Below are 20,526 nucleotides of genomic sequence, written 5' to 3'. Positions count from 1 at the left end.
GCTTATTTTTGATAATTATTCAAGATTTTCAAGGATATCAAAATTCAGTAGGAACTAGGAAGCCTCTTACTGCTCTTGTTGCATGGTTTCTGATACTTAAAAAAAAAAGTAATAGCTTTCTTATGCTTAGAGTTGAAAATATAAACCCTTACTCCTTTGGGCTACTCTTACAGAAATGTACTTTTTCAGTGAGTTGCTCATTGATGCCAGATCCTTATGAGCACATCAGAGAACTCTTTTTGTTTTATCAGCCAGCAAAATCAGATAGGCAAGTATGTAAGCGGGTTTTCCAAGCTGGTTGAAGATATCATGGTAGAACATACCTCAGTAGAAAACTGGGAATGTGTGTGCAGAGAAGCATCAGAAGCTGTGTTAAAAGAAATACTGAAAAGTATATGATCTTTTAGATAAGTCAAGTGTTGAAGTACCAGAAGTTCTGGTTACTACTCATTATTTGCATGTTTTGAAGATGGAGGAGTGCAGTTTGCTTTGTATGTGACAGTAGCTGTCTGTTCTGTATCTCAGGATTGGGTTTGGGGGATTATTTTCTCTTATCCAAATTGTTTCACCACGCCCATTTTGTTTCTGTTGTAGTGGGGTGCCTGCTGTGGTTGACTTTGCTGCAATGCGTGATGCTGTGAAGAAACTTGGTGGGGACCCTGAAAAAATCAATCCTATCTGTCCCGCTGATCTTGTGATAGATCACTCCATCCAGGTTGATTTTAACAGGCAGTAAGAATAAAAAAATCACTTCTTACTTCTTAATGGTAGTAAGTAAAGTGAATCCATTGCTAGTCATCAAGGTAGTTCTGTTACTGATGTATTTATGTAGTTACTGATGATACCATTAGCATTTGTACTGCAACTTTACAAACATTAAGAAATTTTAAAGTTAGGCTGAGGTATCAGCTGCGGTGAGTTGGGGAGAGAATTTTCTCTATCTGTGGTGCATCTTCTCAGCAGCACAAACCTGTACTAAATGTTGATAAAAATAGACTCATTCCAGGCCTGTGTTTATTGTACTTCTCTTTTATAATGTTGCATTATAATTAATCGCTCAGAAATGGCTCTTTTTCTCACATGCACTTTTTTGACCCCATAAGGGTTTTTAGAAAGGACAGATGAGAACATTTCCTTTCTTCCTCACTTCTCTAAGAATAGAGGTGATCTACACTAGGCTCAGCTCTGAGGAACTGCTTTCTGCTGCAGTGCCTCCAAGCAGAAAAGCCTGAGACACTGCTTACTATGGCCCTGTGACTCCTGGAAAGAAGGGCTATTCAGTCCTCAGCATGCTGAGGACAAAGACTCACTAGGATTCACTAGACCCACAATGAAATACAAGACTTCTATATAGAGGTCCTTCTACCTTCCAAGGTACATAAATATGGACCTATTGCACTAATCTTCCAAACAGATCCTGCAATCACACATTTTATGGTGGTTTCCTTCCACCTTTTTGAAGTTTTTTGGTATGCAGTTACTAATAATTGTTTTTTGTCACAGCTTTATTTTATTTCTATTAGGCTCATTCGCATATATAAGAAAACAAAGATTTTTCTCTCATATAGGGAACACTGGCTAGATTTATGCTTCAGTTCTTTCAGACTCTGCAGACCTAAGTTAGGCAGCTGATGGAAGTGAAGAACTTGTTAACCCTTTGCCTTGAAACACAGAGGCTTCAGACAGCACTGTATCATAGTGACAACCTTTTTAAATGAAGTTGCAGGACAGTTGTGTTCCAGTTTCCTTTTACTGCCTTGCTGATTGCTTCTGATTTAGATATTGGAAAAGTCACATTTCACTAACATGCAGTGGTACTTATCTCAGGTTACAACATTTAAGACTGCCAAATGCAGATTAGTATTCACTTTCGAAGCAGAGTTCAGGTATTATCTCTTAAGATTTCTTAAATGCTTTTCATTGGTTGCCTATAGTGTTATTAAAATGGTGCAATGGATCAGCATTCACATTAGCTAATAAATCTTATTTTCTTTCAACCTTTGGATATATTTGACTAGATATAAGATTCAGGTGGTACTTTTGCTCTGACGGCTGATTATTTTCACTTGTAGGCCAGACAGCTTGCAAAAAAATCAGGACCTGGAATTTGAAAGGAACAAAGAAAGATTTGAATTCTTAAAGGTACTGACAAAAATAATCTTATTTGCATGGAGAGAAGTTCAGTGCATGAAAGTTCTTCAAGTGCTCGTGTTGAAAATTTTTAACTCTTAATTCCTTTTGTTTCAGTGGGGCTCTCAAGCTTTTAAAAACTTGAGGATTATTCCACCAGGCTCTGGCATCATCCACCAAGTGAACCTGGAGTATTTGGCAAGAGTGGTGATGGATCAGGATGGTTACTACTACCCAGACAGTGTGGTGGGCACTGACTCGCACACCACCATGATAGATGGCTTGGGAGTGCTTGGCTGGGGTATGTATGGCAGTGTATCATGAGCAGTCTCTTGGCTCAGGCAGCTGTGTTTTGGGCTCTGGTGAGTTGACCCTGGCTGGCAAATCACCCCCATGCCATCACTTTCTCATGCCTCCTCCTTACACAATGAGGGAAGAGAATTATTAGTCCAAATGCAAGATTAAACTAATGGGTAGAGACAAGATAGTTTAAGTGAAGAGGAGTGAGTGTAGGGAAGGGAAATGAAAGAAGTGATGCAAAGACAGTAAGTCACCAGCTCCTATCAGCACCCAAAGCTCAACCAGTCCCTGGGCAGTGGCTACTTTGGGAAGCCCACCTCCCCAGTTGATGCTGAGCCTGATGTTTTGTGGCATGGAACGTATCATTGTTCAGCTCTGGTCAGTTGTCCTGGCTGTGCCTCTCCTAGTGTTTTCCCCACCCCAGCTTACTTGCTGTGGCGCAGGATGTGAAACAAAATGCATTGATACTGTGTGAGCACTGCTTAGCAATAGCTAAAACTCTGGTGTGCTATCAACAGCAGTTTGGTCACAAATCTAAAACATGGCACTATATGGGCTGCTGTGAAGAAAAGTTATCTCTGTGTCAGCTACACACAGTTCTATAGCTTAACCCCAAATGCAAGTAACCTGATAAGGTCTTTTACAGTTACATAAGACTTTGTAACTAAACTCCTCTTTCTGATAACTGCCTCAGATGACTTCTGCTACATGTGTTGTTGGCTTTGTTTGGGGTTTTTTATATATTCTTTTCTTCTTATATATTCTTTTATTTCTGCATTTAAATCACAAGAAAGTGGGTAAGGACAATATTAAATAAAAGCAGGGAATTGAAGTATCACTGACCATCCAATTTTTCTTGTGTCACTTGGCTACTTTAAAGTGTTGGATTATCCAAAAATTACTGCAAGTACAACAAATGGTTGGAGAGGACATTATGGAAACAGAGCTGTGATGTTCTGATACCATTACTCTGCACAATATTTCTTACAGGAATAGATATAAATAATTTATTTTTCCCCATAGTGATGAACTGTAGTGCTTGAATTATTGAATAAATAGGTAGCTATGGAGTGGAAGTATTTGTAATCCCACACAGCTAGCAAAGACTTTAGCTGAGCCTTTATTTTCCTGTGGTGTGGTGATAGCAGCACTATTAAAACAACTGTTGTACAAATATGGAGCACACTGTGTATTTAAAGAATATTTGCTGGTTGTTCATGGATGTGCTTGTGAAGTTCTGAGCACCTCATATGATAGAACTTTCTGTTTTTAATAACCCACCCTACTGCAGCAATATTGGTTGAGTGAGACTTTTCAAATCAAGAGTGAAAGAGTTCTGGTGTAGAATACAGAGGTAAACAAGTTAATTGTATCTAAAGCATGACATCTTTGGGATTAGACACATCTCTTATTCTGTATTTTGTTGCAGCATATGCATGGAACCATCATTTAGATGAAATTGTAGCACTAACAGCTGCTTGAAAAGTGTGACTTAGCCTCATTTTTTCTCTAGAATATGAAAGTATGGCTGGACACAATCTATAGCATATGTGCTCAAAACTCATCCTCTTGGATCCAACATTTTTTTTCCAGGTGACGTTGAACTTGGTTCATGACTGTCAGTGGTAGTCAGTCAGTTATGTCAACTTACTTGACTGTTTAAAAGTGATTCAACACCCAGTGAAAGGAGCCACATGACTGGATCTCTCACAGCATTATCTTTTAAATTAACAGAGGGATATAATTTTGAATAAAAGAAATAAGAAATTATTTTCAGAACCATTCTTAGATTAAGAAGGAAAAAGGATTGGACTAGTGATTTGGCATTCATAAGCAGCTATTACAGGCAGTTTTTTTCTAGTTTTTTCAGTTTTTTCTTGGTATTCATTAAGCTAAATAAAAGGTAGAAGTAGATTCAAGGAGAAGATAATATACAAGGAACTTTCTACAGGCAAAAGGTTATAAAACTGCTTAATGGTTTGGCTGCTTAATGCCAAATTGCTAAATGATAAACATCGTGGCTTTGTTAGATTGCATATGATTCTGACATCTTCATTCGTTGCCTTAATAAATTAGCAATATTAAGTAGTAGCTGAAATTCTAATAGTTAAGGTGTACTTATGCAAAAGTTCCCACCTACGCTTACCCAAACCCTGTTGAAACTTAGTGGACATAAGGGAAGATATTTCTGTCTGAACAAGTACCTTTTCTGTTAGCATTCTTTAGTAACATTTATGTCTTTCAAAATAACTTCTGAGTTTTCATTTGGTGACCAGTCATGGTCTGCATATGTTTCACACACAGCACATCATGTTTCAGTGCCACATCAGTATTTCCTGATTTGTTGTGTTACATATTTGAGATATTAAATAAATCTTCTACATCAGTTATTGTAAAAGCCAAGCATCCTTACAGTAAGTTATTGGATTCACCTAACATCCCAGCTAATGGAGCAAGGATGAATATATGAAATAAAACAAAATTTAAAAGCCCAACCTTGCAGAAACAGCAGCAAGGTGAAGAGTGCCTCTTAGCAGAAGACTGATGCTGTCTCCTTTATCTTCTCTATCACACATTGAATTGAGTACTCATCAGGCACTTCAGGTGTTTATCTCTGACATGTTAGTATCTTTCTGAATAGTCACACTGTATCCTCCTGTTGTGCACAGGTGTGGGTGGCATTGAAGCAGAAGCAGTGATGTTGGGTCAGCCAATCAGCATGGTGCTTCCTGAGGTTGTTGGCTATAAGCTGGTAGGAAACCCTCAGCCACTGGTAACATCCACCGATATTGTGCTCACCATTACCAAGGTAAATTACCAAGATTTTATATTTTTCCATTATTTCTGAGAGAAGGACCACATTCTGTAGTACAGAGCCACTGTACATATATGTTTAAGAACCCTGTGTGTGCTTCTAGGTAATAATTTTGAATATTTAAAAAGCTTTATCCCTGTCTGTGGACTGGAATCAGCTCATTAAGGACAATTTTCTAGGCAAATTTGTTTCCCAGAAGCCATACAAAATATATGTTGGGATATTTTCGAATTCAGTAATGTTTTGGAGTAACAGTGCTTTTTCCTCTTTCTCAAAAAAACCCTGATGGTTTTGAAGTCACCACTTAAAATAAGGCAATATAAAAGTTGGAAACCAGACAGTAAGCATTGCAGTATGATTTCTTTCATGTGCCAGTGTTTCACTCATGTCATATATTCATAATATGTTTACTCAGTCTGTGTATTGTCACTGAGTTAAGAGTATTACTGGGTCAGCATTAGTGTTGCCGGAAGTCAGAAATATGTTACATAAGTTTGTAATGGAATGCTATCTACAGAGAGACCTTCAAATGGGGAAAGCCAACCTATTTCCATGACTTTTTTAAGATGTTGTGTGTGTTCAGTTTGACTCATGTACTTGTGCAGTTTAGTTCTGGTTTTCCATCTTCCTAGGTTTGCTGTCTGAAGACTCCCCACACAGTTCTCCTCCTCTTAGAATGTCATACTGAGAAAAATACAATTGTTAGATAGTCTAGTTTAAATGAAAGGAAGAGCAAGTTTTAGAAGAAATACGGTCCTGTGTTGTACCTTATTGAAACTTTACATCTCTGTGTCCTCATCTTCATGATTTAATTTAGCAAAAGCTTCCTGGTTCCAAATGGCCGTAGAAATCTTCACAAGAGATTTCTCTGAGTCAAAAGCTGGTTTTCATAATAGACATGCTCATGTCATTTGACACATAACAATGACACAGTCACTGTAATTTTATAACAGCATCTTCGCCAAGTTGGAGTTGTGGGTAAATTTGTGGAGTTTTTTGGTCCTGGTGTTGCCCAGCTGTCGATTGCTGACCGAGCCACCATTGCCAATATGTGTCCCAGAGTACGGAGCAACAGCTGCCTATTTCCCAGTGGATGATATTAGCATTGGGTACCTGATACAAACTGGTGAGTATAAGAGACCACAAGTTAAGGGGTAATGGAAAGGACTCCAGTTTTATATGACATTAGGAGTGGGGTGAATCAGGTGAAGCCTTCTGAGCTTCAGTTCATTTTTTATTGGTACTTGCTTATTGAGACTGGTTTTTGCACTTACGATCCATGTTTAGGAAGAGCTGAATGTTAGACTTTAGGCAGCCTGCCAGAAATCTCAACCTAGATTGTCCATGTGACAGAAATAAGAACCTAAGATTTGTTCTGCAAAATTGAGAAAGTCTGCTCAATTGGTTTGTTTTAGTGGATCTCTAATATTTGTCTTGAAATGGTCTTGTAGTGCTATTTACAGCATGCCTATTATGCACTTTTTCTGTCAGATGGTTTCTCCATTTCACTTGCATTTGGTTTTGCTGTATCTGGCTTTCATTTTAGGCCGCAACGAAGAGAAGGTTATGTGCACAAAAAGGTACCTTGAGGCTGTGGAATGCTAAGAGATTTCAAGAACTCCTCTCAGGATCCAGACTTCACACAGGTTAGAGATTACTCTGTCTTCTAGCTCTTTGCTTTATGCCCTGTTATATTTTATTGTGAGGATTGTCTGCTTTTCACAGAAACTAAGAAATAGTCAAGAGATTCTTTGTCCTTTGGTTTGGTCTGCACAGCTGTCTTATTTTAAGGCCCAGTGGAATAAGTCAGCTGGCTCTTCAGGTGTGAAAACTTGGATGTAGGTATAGTTTGGCTCTCAGTCGACCTCCAGCTGGTGCAGATTCTGCAGTTTGTTCCATGGAGCTTTGAGAAGTCCTTCCAGGCTCTGAAGAATATTTGGAAGTGCAGCTATGGAGATAATATGGATGTTGTGTGTGTAAGCTTTGTTCGCAGTTTTACTCTTTCTGTTCAGCCAGTTATTTTGCTATGTGAATCGGGACCCTTAGAAGCCTGTGTGGTAACCACAGCGCACAGAAGTAATTTTCTGTGCAAGAAAATTAAGATCTTACTCTTTGTCCAGGAAACTCAAGAATAATCCTGGTTTCTCTACTGTAAAACTTAATCTTGTAACTTACATTTGGGTCTGCATGATCAAAAATCTTAGTAGATTTGGAAGATGTAGCACAATATGAAAACAAGTTGGAAAATGTGTGAGGACTAGATTAATAGTCCACTTTGGTTTGTATCAGTACCAGTAATTCTTTACATAATTTTTAACCTGCTTCTGGCATGTGAAAAGACAAATTAAAAATAATTTAAAATGCTTAGATGCTTTAGTTACGTTGGGTTTTTCAGTAATTTTAATACCTTCAGTAGCCATACCTGTGAGCTGGCAGCGTCTAAAATTAGAAGTGTTCCTTTTCTTCTCATCTTCTTGTTCTCATGTGTCTTTAAAAATTTCTGCAAATAGAGATGTGCAGACTTAGCATTGATTCAACAGCAGAGGTAAACATACCTGTGGCTTACCTGGCTTCAACCTTTCAGGCAGTGCCCAACCTCTCTCTATTTATCTTACTTGACCAGGTTGTTGAGTTGGATCTCCATACTGTTGTGCCTTGCTGTAGTGGACCAAAAAGGACCTCAGGACAAGTTGCTGTGTCAGATATGAAGAAGGACTTTGAGACTTGTCTGGGAGCCAAGGTGGGAACTGGGAACATTTGGCAAACAAACTAATGCATGCTTCTAAAAGCTGTCTGGTGTTCAGCAGCTACGCTCTGGTGTTGTGTGCTGTTTGATTGCCTACTGAAAATAAATTAGGATATTGACTGCAGTTTTGAAGGTGACAGAAGGAATAGGTTAGATTAAAATTGGGATGGTGCTTCTCTTGCATGAAAATATTCATGTCCTACTGGAGTAATATTTCTTTCTGATCTTAGGCCTAACATGGTTTTGACGTAAACTAGAGATTTCTAAACTGTGCACAATGGGGTATTGTTAGTAGAGGGGAAGATACCTCCTACTCTGAGTTCTGAGGTAACTACCCAGCTCTTTAGCTTTCCAAGCATTCCGAGCAGGTTATGGCCCGAATCTACAGTGTGGTTTTGCCTTAAGTATTGAATCTGTTCAACACAGCAGAACTGCATGTGTCTCCGAGACTCTTGATGTTGGTGGTAAAGACAGAAAACAATTGCTACATTCTGCATCATCCAGTTGTAAGTGGGCATTGAAAGAAGAGCTAGACTTATATTCAAATGAATATTCCTAGATACTTAAGGTTTTTTTAAATCAGTTTGGTCTTTATCTGATACAATAACCATCCTTGTTAAAGGCATTACAGAACTCTAGTGATGTAAATCAAGAAACCTAAACAAGAAACATAGTTCCCAGTAATTCTTGGTTTGTTACATTTTCCAAACTCCATTAGGTGATCTTACGCTTTCAGATGTCTAAATGTAATTTTTCATAGCATGAACAGTGCCTTCTTGCTCTTTGGTTTATTTCCAACTGTCAGACCTTTGCTCTCAAACCAGCTGCTGTTCTACATTCAAGCTGTTTGATAATCCTGGCTTAAAAATCTTGTGTTTATGCTAAATCTCAGGACTAGATTATGTACTGAGACAATGTGCAATCAGGAATCTGTAACATACAGGAGTAAGAGGCATCTGAGAAAACCCGAAGAAGGATATATTCATGCAAGAAGAAAATACAAATATCTATTGCTGCAAAGGCTGCTTGTTTTACCAGTAAAGAGAAGAGATGAGAAACTCCAGGAAAAAAAAAACGTTGCCCATGGTTTTGGTTGACCAGAGATGCAAGCCTTCCACCATCAGACATAAAAACTCAACCACGGATGTACTAACAGATGCTTCTCAGGGTGAAAAAACACCCAATACTAATGTTTAGTCAAAATCTTTATGTTAACCACTCCTTTTTATTCTTATTCTCTCCTCCTACAGCAAGGATTCAAGGGATTCCAAATTGCCCCAGACCGACACAACAGCATAGTCAAATTTAATTTTGAGGACCGTGACTTCGAGCTTGCTCATGGTTCAGTAGTGATTGCTGCCATACAAGCTGCACAAACACCAGTAATCCCTCAGTTATGTTGGGTGCAGGTAAGTGATTTGCCTAACTGCAGTAGTTTCTCTATGGCTCTCATGGTGTCCTAAAGACAACACTGATGTAATTCAACGTGTTGCAGTGCTGGTTTTGTCATTTGAAGTGCTCAAAACTGGGCTTAGTTCTAAAGGTAGCAGAAGGACTTGTAGAAGTAGGTTGACAAAAATGTATTCTTCCTGTACTGTCTGTTCTACCGGACAACCTGGAACTTAATTAACTAATACTTCTGACACTTTTCCAAATGCACAGAACCTGTTATATAGAGCTAAGAAGAGGCTGTTGAAGTCAAAGCCAGAGAGGGACAGTTGAAGAATGTCTTTTGGGGCAAGTCTGAAGGTGCTCTAATCTGTCAATAGAGTGAAAAACATACATTTAGCTAGCCTTGCCCTCTAAAGTTGTTACAAGAGTCTCGGGCATGGTAGATGTGAGTAGAGGAAGCAAATGTATTCTCAGGGATTTCCAGCTTTCAGAGTCTTTTCATTTACATCTTAACTGCATCAGGAGGAAGCCAGAGGTGAGCTTGGTATGCACCACTACAGGACAGTTAATCGACTGGTTGTGTAAAATTTTCACGTCAGGAGATTGTTCATTTTTAGCATGACTAGTCTGGGCAGAAATTGTCATTCCTAATGTGGGGTTCTGGCAACAAATAAGAGTGTCAGCTCAAAGGGTTCAGTCTCTACTGGACAAGTTTGGCCCAGTTTCCCAGGTGTTTGGCTACGTTTACATATTTCTTTTACTCCTCTGCAAACGTACAAGATGATATCTGTCACTGTAGGATCATTGCTGCATAAAGGCTTACTAGTCTGTCAGACTGTTTATGTGATGCAGTCTTTATTCCTGCAAAGGTCAGAAGGGATGTGCAATGGGCAATACAAAAGCCCTTCACCAGAGAGGATTACTTCATGATTTAAGTAATATAATTTGTTCCTCTGAGGTGCTGGGAAGCTTTTGGGTTGTCAACAGTCTCTGTCAACAGTCACTTTGTGTTTGGATTTTTGATGTTGTATTTATCACTTGGTTTTAGACTAGCATCTACATTTGCATGCTTTACATACCAGCAGTTCACCCCCCTCCTTGGCCAAAGGTCTTTTAAACTCCAGCAACAGGTTCAAAGTCCATCATAAACTAATCATAAATTTTGCCAGTCTTTGATAACTGTTGGTAAACAGCAGTGCTGAGAACTTCTGAGATGCCCACAAGAAACACAATAATTTGGCTTTCAGGATGAGATTTCAAATGAAAATAAATGAGAATACAGTGTTCCAAAAATAACCAAGCTGTAAAAATCCAGAATTTGGAGCAGTTATTTCAAACTACTGCTATATATCCTGTGCACTAAGCAGGGGCTGTGTGTCTGTGGGCATAGTGGGTATGTGCTATAGGAACTTGGACAGCCTAATCTGACTTCACAAAGATGTTGGATTAAGGTTGCTCAGAGGAACTGAAGTTCTGGCATTTTCTTGCCAGCTTTGGGAGTGAGTTGACTATGCTGTCTTGTCAGAACTAGTATAAGCAGCAAGACAGAAGCCAACGCTTTCAAACAGGCTGTCAAACCCTCAGTTCCTAGGATGACCGTTTGTTCATGGTCTCATTTGCAGAAGTGTCCAAGAGCTCCCTCTAGCAGCAAAGGAACCTCAGCAATTTCAGGAATAGGTCTGCTTCTTTAAATTCATGTGCAGGCCATCTCATGCAACTCTTTGAAGTGTCATGCTCCAGGTCATGTCTAGCAGAGCTGCCAGACACCTGGGAAAGACAAAAGTTTGATGATATCTTCCTGTTGGAGATCATGTTGGATCAAAGCACAGCTTATGTCTATTTTCTTATCTAAATGAATGTCATATGTGAGGGTAAAATCAGCATGGGAATGTGAAATTTTGCATTGTTTGCCTATCTGCTGCCTCTTTTATGTTCATCCTGGAAAAGAACTTAGAGAACTTGTTTTCTGAACATTCATCTCTGCATGGACAATTCATTTCAAAGGAAAGAATTCAGGATAAATGTGTCTAGGAACATGTTCCACTGAAATATCTCTATGCATATTACAAATCAAGAAGTGGTTAAACAGCACTTGTGCACAAGCTGTGGATTATGAGATGGCTTGTTTGTGGCAAGGGCCAGCATTGGTGCTCTCATAGCCTTCTGCTCCTGAGGGCAGCAAGTTCTATGCTGGCAGTTGTTTCTCCTCTGGGTTATGAGACCACGGTAAGTGAGAATTTAGCAGTCTTTCATTGCATTTTTGGTGAGACATTTGTCTTACAAGTAGTATTCTGAAATTTTGAATGTCTACTTGCTGCCCCAGTGAGTGCATCTTACTGAATGCAATTTCCATCAACTTTCTAGTGGAACAGAAATTGCAGGCTGGATCTACAGTTCAACAGAGCACTTGTCCTCTAGCTGGTTATCACAGAATTAATGCTGTTGGCTCGCTGTACCATTTCATCGCTAATGCCTTTTCTGTTCCCAGTTATTTAATGGTACTTCTCTTAACATGCTTATCTACCAAATTGTCTCTTTTCTAGGAAAACATGCAACTATGCTCTGTATTTTCAGGATTGCTTGCTAAGAAAGCTGTTGAAGCTGGTTTGACAGTGAAGCCGTACATTAAAACTAGCCTGTCCCCAGGAAGTGGGGTTGTCACTTACTATCTGAGGGAGAGTGGAGTAATGCGTTACCTTTCTCAACTGGGGTAGGAGTGCTTTTCTTTACTGTTGTCCTCTGGTGCTTAGCTAAAAGCGTTATCAACAAGTGATGCAATTGAATATTTCTCTGTACAGCTTAAAAAATATTGCAGGTACATTATGGTGTGATCCTGCATGAGTGAACACATTGCTGTTGTGCCGGCTGGCTCTATACCAATGATGAAGGCCTGCTGTAACTTCTTGAAGACTTATGTTTTGGGGCAGGAGAATGGTTTATTTTCAAGACTAATTGTTTTGAAACAGTGTAAATTACACTATATTGTTGTTCCTCTTGCTAGGCAACACATTTCCCACTCTGTTTGCATAGACAGTCACTGCAATGGTAAAAACAGAGCATTTAAAAATGCTAGGTTTAGCAGCATTTGATTTGTTAAAGCAGTACTTCTCCTGAAAGTAACCTTTGTCAACTGCTGAGTGGTCAAATGTCTTGTTCCAAGGTAGCTTTTGTTCACCGTTATGTTTGTGCTTTTTATAGGTTTGATGTGGTGGGTTATGGCTGTATGACATGTTGGCAATAGTGGACCCTACCAGAGTCTGTGGTTGAGGCCATTACACAGGTACGCAGTTTTTCCTTTGCAGTTTGTTTATGTAAGCTGTTCTCTGCTGTGTGCTGTTCTGAGTTGTATTATACTGTGTGATGACTCTTCTCAGCTCTGTACAAAATAAATTGAGTCTGTTTTCTTTTCTTCCCTTTTGTGGGAAATGTTTTGGGATTGTTCAAGATCTGTGACTGGTCATAGTTGTTGCAGTGCAGTGAGGCTCTGCAGACTTGCAGTGTGAGTGGATTCTGCAAGCACCTGACCTGTCTGTCTTGAACTCTGTCTTACAGGGAGACCTTGTGGCAGTGGGTGTGTTGTCTGGCAATAGGAATTTTGAAGGCCGTGTCCATCCCACACCCGTGCTAACTACCTGGCCTCCCCGCCGCTGGTGATAGCCTATGCAATTGCAGGAACCGTCCGGATCGACTTTGAGAAAGAGCCTCTAGGTAAGACAGTGTTGGGATGCTGTTTCAGAGCTTATGAACTAAATTCTTTGGAATTAAGCACTTCAGAAACATTTGTCCTAGGGAAGTGCTCTAAAGTACTAGTACCTTTGGGAGACAAATTACGCAATACTTAAGAGTCAGAGCAACAAGGAGTCAGTATGATGGAGAAAGAATAATGCTCATGCTTGGCTTCCCCCTAATTCCACTGGGTCATATTGTTGGTTATATCTGGGTCATAGCTCTTTCAAGAGCTAACCTGAGTAAGTAGGTTTTCTTTGTGTAGACGCCTTCTAAGATCCTTTCCAGCATAAATGATCCTATAAATTATCTGGAAGGCCATTGGAAGTCACAAAAGAGGGGTTGTGTTCAGATGTTATCAAGTTTGTGACACAATTTTCTGTCACACCTTTTTAAGTGAAATAAGGTGTGTCTTGTGAGTGTTACAAGGAACATGTAGCCAGAGAACACAGTGGTAAACTTTTCTTTCTTGATGAAAATTTGTGCAATTCACAATACCTTTTTATACAGGAATAAATGCTTCAGGGAAGAAGATTTTCTTGAAAGATATCTGGCCAACAAGAAATGAGATTCAGGCTGTTGAGCGTCAGTTTGTAATTCCTGGGATGTTCAAGGAGGTCTATGAAAAAATAGAGGTGAATTAATCTTATTGGCAGTAGTTTGATTAATGTACAATGCTATTCTGAAGATACTAAATAAGATGATCATGATAATGAAACTTTTCATCTCTTGGCTTTGCTCTTGTTCTGACAGATATTCAAATGAGGTTTTTTCTTTAAAAAATCTTGTGGATAATTAATTCATTCTTTAAGACAGTCATTTTGAAAATCTCTCCTTATGATATTTTTAATGTAACATGTAGATGATGTGTTTTCAACACCCATCCCCAGCTGATTCTAGAAGGTGGAATATTCCAGCTTCACAGATTTTTTTTTAGCTGACATAAAATTCATTTACATTAACTTATAGGATTGATAGCAGAAAAAAGGCTTGTACTTGGTAATGTTTTCCTGCAAATCTTTAACAAGTGTTGAAACAAAATATTCCTATGGTTTTTATGTTAGGGAAGCTTCTTAAGATTACTTACAAATACAATAGAGAATTATAAAGTGTCACCTGTGTACATAATATAAGTTATTCTCGAAAAACAGGATGAATGCCTCTTCTTTTGCAATGAAGTGAGGATTTTCCTAGATCTTTTAATAGTTAGAATCATTAAAAAAATATCCCCAAGCATAATGTAGATTGATATGTGACTTTTCCAAAGTGCTCTACGAAATACATAAGGCTTTTGCTAAAGTCAAATTTGTAATTTTACCTGTATTCTGAAGGAATTATGTTGCTTCTGAAAACTTAAAAATCAATGAAAGGATTTGTGTGTTTTTCAGACAGTAAACAAAGCTTGGAATGCCTTAGATGCTCCTTCAGATAAACTGTATACTTGGAATCCCAAGTCTACTTATATCAAGTCTCCTCCTTTCTTTGATGGTCTGGTATGTATGTGCTTTTCCTTTGAATCAACCCAAAGTGTGCAGTGATTTTGACTTATACTGAAGGTGAAGCAAAGCCATTTGAAGGGGCCTGAGAGGATTCTTAATAGCCCATTGAGGCCTTGGTTCTTAAATGTTAGAATTGCACTATTGTGTTCATTTTAATACAAAAGCATGAGTGAATCTCAAAACTTACTGTAAGGATTCCTTTTCACTTCAGGGTTCTTCAAAAGTCTCTTCTATTTTTAAGTCAAAATACTTCTAAATAGTCACAAAGCAAGTGAAGAAAAAGAACAGGAAATGAAATGCACTGTTCTCCCTACTTGCATGTTGCACCAAGTAGTTCCGTGTTTGGATTCCTAATTGAGTGTCGTGTAAAAGGAGATTTTAATGCATGCACATATCTAGGAATCCTTCATTTTCATCCATGTATCACAGGAAGCCTTGGCTGGTTGTTTTTTTTCTCCTGTTTTTCTTCATGCAGGAACCTGCTGGCACAGCCAGGGCATCATATTGTTCAAGAACATAAATGTTTTAATAGTGTTGAGTTTTTCTTTCTCCTAACTTGTATAAAAAGGGAGACTTTATTTTGCAATTCGCACTTTTTTTGAGAAAGGAAAGAAATTATTTTTCACACATTAATTGTTTTATTTGTATTTGTGATGGCTTAGACTTTGGCTCTTCAGACCCCGAAAACAATAGAAGATGCTTATGTTCTGCTCAGTTTTGGGGATTCTGTGACAACTGACCACATATCTCCAGCTGGGAACATAGCAAGAAATAGTCCTGCAGCCCGTTATTTGACCAGCAGAGGGTAAGCACTGCTTCTTGTTCTTGCCATACATCGGGAAGAGAAACAAACCACAGCTATTATACCATGTTACAGGCACACATACCTTCTGTCTGTTCACATACATTTGTATACCTTGACAGCTGCCTGCACACTATAAACTAGGAAAGAAAAGCATTCCTGTTTTTGCTGCCTCAGCAGCCTTTTCACTAAAGAAGAAAGAAGTAGAATAGTGTATACATCTGTTATTACTGTAGAGCTAAAGACCTTTTTATGGAAATAGGAGAAGATGACTTACTGCAAAAACTAGCCTGTACATTTATTATTACATTTATTATTAAAAATAATTATTAATTACATTTATGTACATTTACATTTGTTAGTGCCAAAAATGGGGGTTTATATTAATTTCTTCTAGCATATGCAGCTACTTCACATATCTAGGCTCTTAAGAACTACAGAACATCCAGAAGTTTAGGTTTCAGTGCAGCTGCAATAACTATTGTGATTGGAGTCCAAACACCTGTAAATGTTAATCTTTTCTATGGCCAGTCTTTCATTTTAATACTTGGGTTCAGCTTAAGGCAAGACTTGGACTTAACCAAGTTGACCTATTCAGACATCACAGGTAATATAATGTTTTATTCTCTGATTTAGCATTTCTTACAACTTCAGTGTGTTTATGCAACAGCATTGACATAAAAAAAGTCCTAACTCATTAGACCTAATAATTTTGGAAAGAGAATGGATTAAAACAGTGTGATACTGAAAACCAACTGCTCTGGACTCTCTGACCCCTTACTATCAGTTACTTGGAAATCTAAATAGTCCTACACGCATTACAAAACAGATGTTGTATGTCATAACTGCAGTTTGGATGTAGCCCAGTGCAAACAGTCTAATTTTCTTTTACATTCCAGTGCATTTTTTATTTGCTGGTTAGGCTGGAGCGTCCTATCATTCTCATATTTCTGTTTGCAAGTGAAATTTTCTTCTGTGGTTCTAACTCGCAGCAGATTGTTGCTGCCTTTTAGATATTTAGTACAGTGCTCTTCCTTGTTCTAGATGTTACAGTAGTGTAAGTAAAGAGGATCTGCAGGCACCAGCTATTAAGAAAAAAATCGTGTTGCATCTGCTGACTTAATGTAAATTTATCTTTGCATCACTGTTGGAGACTATTTCTAGGGCAAGAGTAGGAATATTATGTAAGTTGCTTTTTTTGACCAAACTGTAGCTATTTGTAAATTACTTTTCCTTCAAAACATCTCAAAAGGAGAAGTACTAGCTAACTGGATGCTTCTGCCAGGGTGGGAACTACATACATACCCGCTCAAACACCAGTTTATTGCTTTCTTTTTTGGAAAGAGAATGGATTTTTTAGAGTAGAGTCCTTTTAGTCTAAACAAACATGGTTTCCGTTCTTCTTTTCCCTTAATAGCTTGACCTCGAGAGTTCAATTCTTATGGCTCCCGCAGAGGGAATGATGCTGTCATGGCCAGAGGAACATTTGCAAACATTCGCTTGGTCAAAAGTTTATTGATAAACAGGACCTCAGACGATCCATTTCCCTTCTGGGGAAATTGTAAGTACACATGCTGCTCTAAACTGTGTTTCACTGACAACAGAATGAATTATTGCTGGCTTTCCTTCTTACCAGCTTAGGTTCTTACTTCAGTACCTTTTAAGTAAAGCTAATTGTGGGGCAGGAGCTGACTCAGGGAAGCAATCACATGTACCTATGCAATGTGGTGCTTTCAGGCATATCTGTGGAGAGTGTAATCACTGTAAAAGCACCAGTGAAAGATGCAGGCTTGTGTTGGGAGTGAGATCAGACTAGCAGCCACCAATGTTGTATGGTCAATATCCTTAAAGTACTGCTTGGTGGAAGTTGTGGGCTTCAATTATTTATGTGGGGACACTATTTTTCCTCCTTTCCCTGGAACTGTGCATCCACTTGGAAAAGTTACAAAGCATTTGGCATTTTTATTCCAGCTGGATGTGTTTGATGCTGCAGAAAGATACAAGCAGGCTGGTCATCCTCTGATTGTGCTGGCTGGAAAGGAGTATGGTGCAGGAAGTTCCAGGGACTGGGCTGCTAAAGGACCTTTCCTCTTGGTGAGTGGCTGCAATAAACTAGGGAGGACAGTATTAACAGTGCATTGATTTGTCAGTAAGACTAGCTTATGACCAAATCCTGGGTAGCTCATTCTCACTTTTGGTAGCAAGAGCTACTTTGAAATCTCAGCTGCCTCCAAGAGCCACAGTAGCCTTGCAAAAGCTATTAATACTAATAGATCTTGTACCAGCTGGAAGGCTTGACTGATCTTCATAGAAATCCATAGAAAGGCCAATTTCTTTACTTCCACTTTCCATGACCCCATAAACCATAGGTCTGTTTTCAGCAGCATCCTTAAGCTCACTTAGCAAGGAACTAGAAAGTGTAAGAGAAGGGTGTCAGTGTAACTTAAATTTAGCATGGCTTCTTGGGAGCCCAATAGAGATCCACATACACTGAAATACCTATTTCTTTCTGTGTCTGTCCAGTTGTACATGTTCACAGCAAGAACTCTGATTCAAGCTTTCTTGCATTATCAGAAAAAGTTGTATGAGTTGGTATTAAAGTTCATCTAGATTTTGGAGGTTTTTTCTGGCAATGAGCTTTTGTGTTAAAATGTATTAAAATGTAAAATTTTCAAAATTTTAAACTGCATGCTGGTGCTTACAGGACGGCACACTGAATTAGGAAGAGTTATGGAAATGACTAATGGTGCTCTGCATAAGACATGTTAAAGTAGATGCAGGATTCCTGAGAAAACACATTACTCTTTTGAGTCAGGCTTCTTTTAAAGAGGTGTGAAAGTGAATGTACAATCAAGTCATCCTGGACAGTTTACTGTCAAACAGACCTGCTGACACTGCCAGTAGGTGGTAAATGGAATGGAGAGGACCACAAACAAATCAATTTTCTTCTTTTGAGTATAGAAATACTGTCTGAACTATGAAATTACTCAATCTGTTGTGTATTTCTCAGGGTGTCAAGGCTGTGCTTGCTGAAAGCTATGAGAGAATTCATCGAAGCAACCTAGTAGGAATGGGAGTGATTCCTCTGCAGTATTTACCTGGAGAGGATGCAGGAACTTTAGGACTCACTGGACGGGAGCGTTATACCATTATCATTCCTGAAGAACTAAAACCACAGATGGATGTCCAGATTAAGGTATGAGACACCTAAGAGCTGAATTTTCTGAATCACTGTAATTTTACTCAATATTAATTGTCTCTTCAAACATATGCTGTGTCATATGGAAATCCAATTAGCTTAAAATAGAAGAATTGAGATGGTGAAGGAGATTAAAACAGTTATTCTAACAGGGATTAAACTGAAGGAAGGTAGAATTAGGTTAGATACAAGGAATAATTTGAGATGAGGCACTGGAAGTACTGCCCAGAGAAGCTGCGGATTTTTCTCTCTGGAAGGGTTCAAAGGCAACCCATTTCTCTCAAAGGATTCAAGGTTGGATAAGGCTTTGAGCAACCTTTTCTAGTGGAATGTTTCCTGCTCATGGCAGTGAGGGTTCAAACTAGGTGATCCTAATGTCCCTTCCACCCAAACCATTCTATGATTTACTGTGACAAGATATAAAAGCAGGATGCTTGAACTGTTTTAATTAACACAAAGCCATCCTGTGTTTTGGACCAGTCACTCAAAGTTCGCTATAAATTTCTCAGTTATAAATGAAGCAGCAAATGCAATGAGACTCCATACTGTGTTTGTTATGGTTTAGTACTGGTGCCTGTTCTCTTTAGCTATCATAATTTTTTAAGATAGCAAAATTATTCTTGTAGTCCTTTTTTTACTATGATATCAAGTAACACGTGCAGGATTCTGCTGCTTGACTGACTTCTTTGACCTAACAGCTGAACACCGGGAAAACCTTTCATGCCATCATGAGATTTGACACTGATGTGGAACTCGCTTATTTCCACAATGGCGGCATTCTGAACTACATGATCCGGAAAATGGCGTCCTAATAAAAACAATTAAGCAAAAAGGTCAAGGTACAAGCCTGCTTCTCCTGAGCACAATGAAACTATAGTAATCATGCATTTCAAAGTGTGAACCATAAAGTGAACAATTTTTTTCTGTGGATTGTGTTAGAAGGCTTGTTTACAGTGCTGAATTTTCTGTGTGTCAGAAAACTGGACACAGCCTATAAAGTAAACAGCACTTATTAACTGTTTTGTATGGCAGTTGGCTTGACTTACCCTAGAATACAGTGCAAAAGCCACTAAAATACTGCTGGCATCTATAGAAGCTTTGAAGATCATGTGCTGATTTCATGTATTTGATCCACTTAGTTTGACTCTGAAGTTATGTTCCATGCTCATATCAGTGATCTAGAAATTAACTGACAGTATAAAAAAAAATTTATTCCTTCCTGATTACCTGACACTGACTTGCTTTCTTATTCAGTTAAACAGAATCTGAATCTAATACTGAAATTATTTCACTGTTTATTAATTCTAAAAAATGTGAACTCTGTTTAAAATCTAAGCCTTTGTGGAAAGGTGGACTTATTGGGGATATTTCTAATAGATAAAATTACATTTATTTTTAAAAAGTTTGGTGGTTCTGTCATTTTATCCTTAGTGTTGGGATGCAAAACAAAACTTCGACTTACACACTTCTCACTGTCCCTGTAAGAACAAGTCTTGACTTTCTATGTTTTAATTCTAGCTTCTTTGACAAGTTTGCGTATGATAGAATGAATACAAATACTGTCAGATACTGGCAGTCTTCTTTAACCTAACAGAATACTGGCATGATACAATTCCCTCTGGTTTATGCCCTCAAGAAAACAATCTCCACACTTTCAAGATCCTCGTCAGCAATTTCTAAGTCAGTTAGCAACCAGTAATTACATTCATGCACTCAGTGCAGTCATTGACTGCCCACTCAATGCCACGTGAATATATTTACAGGGGTACCAAACTACTCTTACTCAGAGATAAACAAGGTTATAGTACTAATTCTCTAATAGTACTAATAGTTAAATTCTTAGCCCTATTTACAGCAACTGCTGCAACAATTAACATAATGGAGAAATTACTTCAAAGTAATTTCCTAATGTGTTTT

At 38.5% G+C, this 20,526-nt stretch overlaps 1 protein-coding gene across 1 annotated transcript in view; it reads left to right on the top strand.

Annotated features, from left to right (window-relative positions):
* Nucleotides 1-20,011, top strand: part of ACO1 (aconitase 1) — a 35,023-nt gene extending 15,012 nt beyond the window's left edge. The window contains 23 exon segments of the mRNA XM_066339024.1: nt 595-732; nt 2,073-2,142; nt 2,248-2,431; nt 5,100-5,239; nt 6,199-6,300; nt 6,302-6,371; nt 6,792-6,836; nt 6,839-6,891; nt 7,869-7,985; nt 9,242-9,350; nt 9,353-9,400; nt 11,958-12,093; nt 12,582-12,663; nt 12,936-12,996; nt 12,999-13,091; nt 13,620-13,744; nt 14,498-14,602; nt 15,271-15,413; nt 16,787-16,933; nt 16,935-16,971; nt 17,382-17,504; nt 18,421-18,606; nt 19,308-20,011. Coding sequence (XP_066195121.1) covers nt 595-732; nt 2,073-2,142; nt 2,248-2,431; nt 5,100-5,239; nt 6,199-6,300; nt 6,302-6,371; nt 6,792-6,836; nt 6,839-6,891; nt 7,869-7,985; nt 9,242-9,350; nt 9,353-9,400; nt 11,958-12,093; nt 12,582-12,663; nt 12,936-12,996; nt 12,999-13,091; nt 13,620-13,744; nt 14,498-14,602; nt 15,271-15,413; nt 16,787-16,933; nt 16,935-16,971; nt 17,382-17,504; nt 18,421-18,606; nt 19,308-19,421 — 2,428 coding nt within the window. The 3' untranslated portion in view covers nt 19,422-20,011.
* The last annotated feature ends 515 nt before the right edge of the window (nt 20,012-20,526 follow it).

Source organism: Sylvia atricapilla, chromosome Z, assembly GCF_009819655.1.
Source record: "Sylvia atricapilla isolate bSylAtr1 chromosome Z, bSylAtr1.pri, whole genome shotgun sequence".
Lineage (NCBI taxonomy): Eukaryota > Metazoa > Chordata > Aves > Passeriformes > Sylviidae > Sylvia > Sylvia atricapilla.
This window is presented reverse-complemented; position numbering and strand designations above follow the sequence as displayed.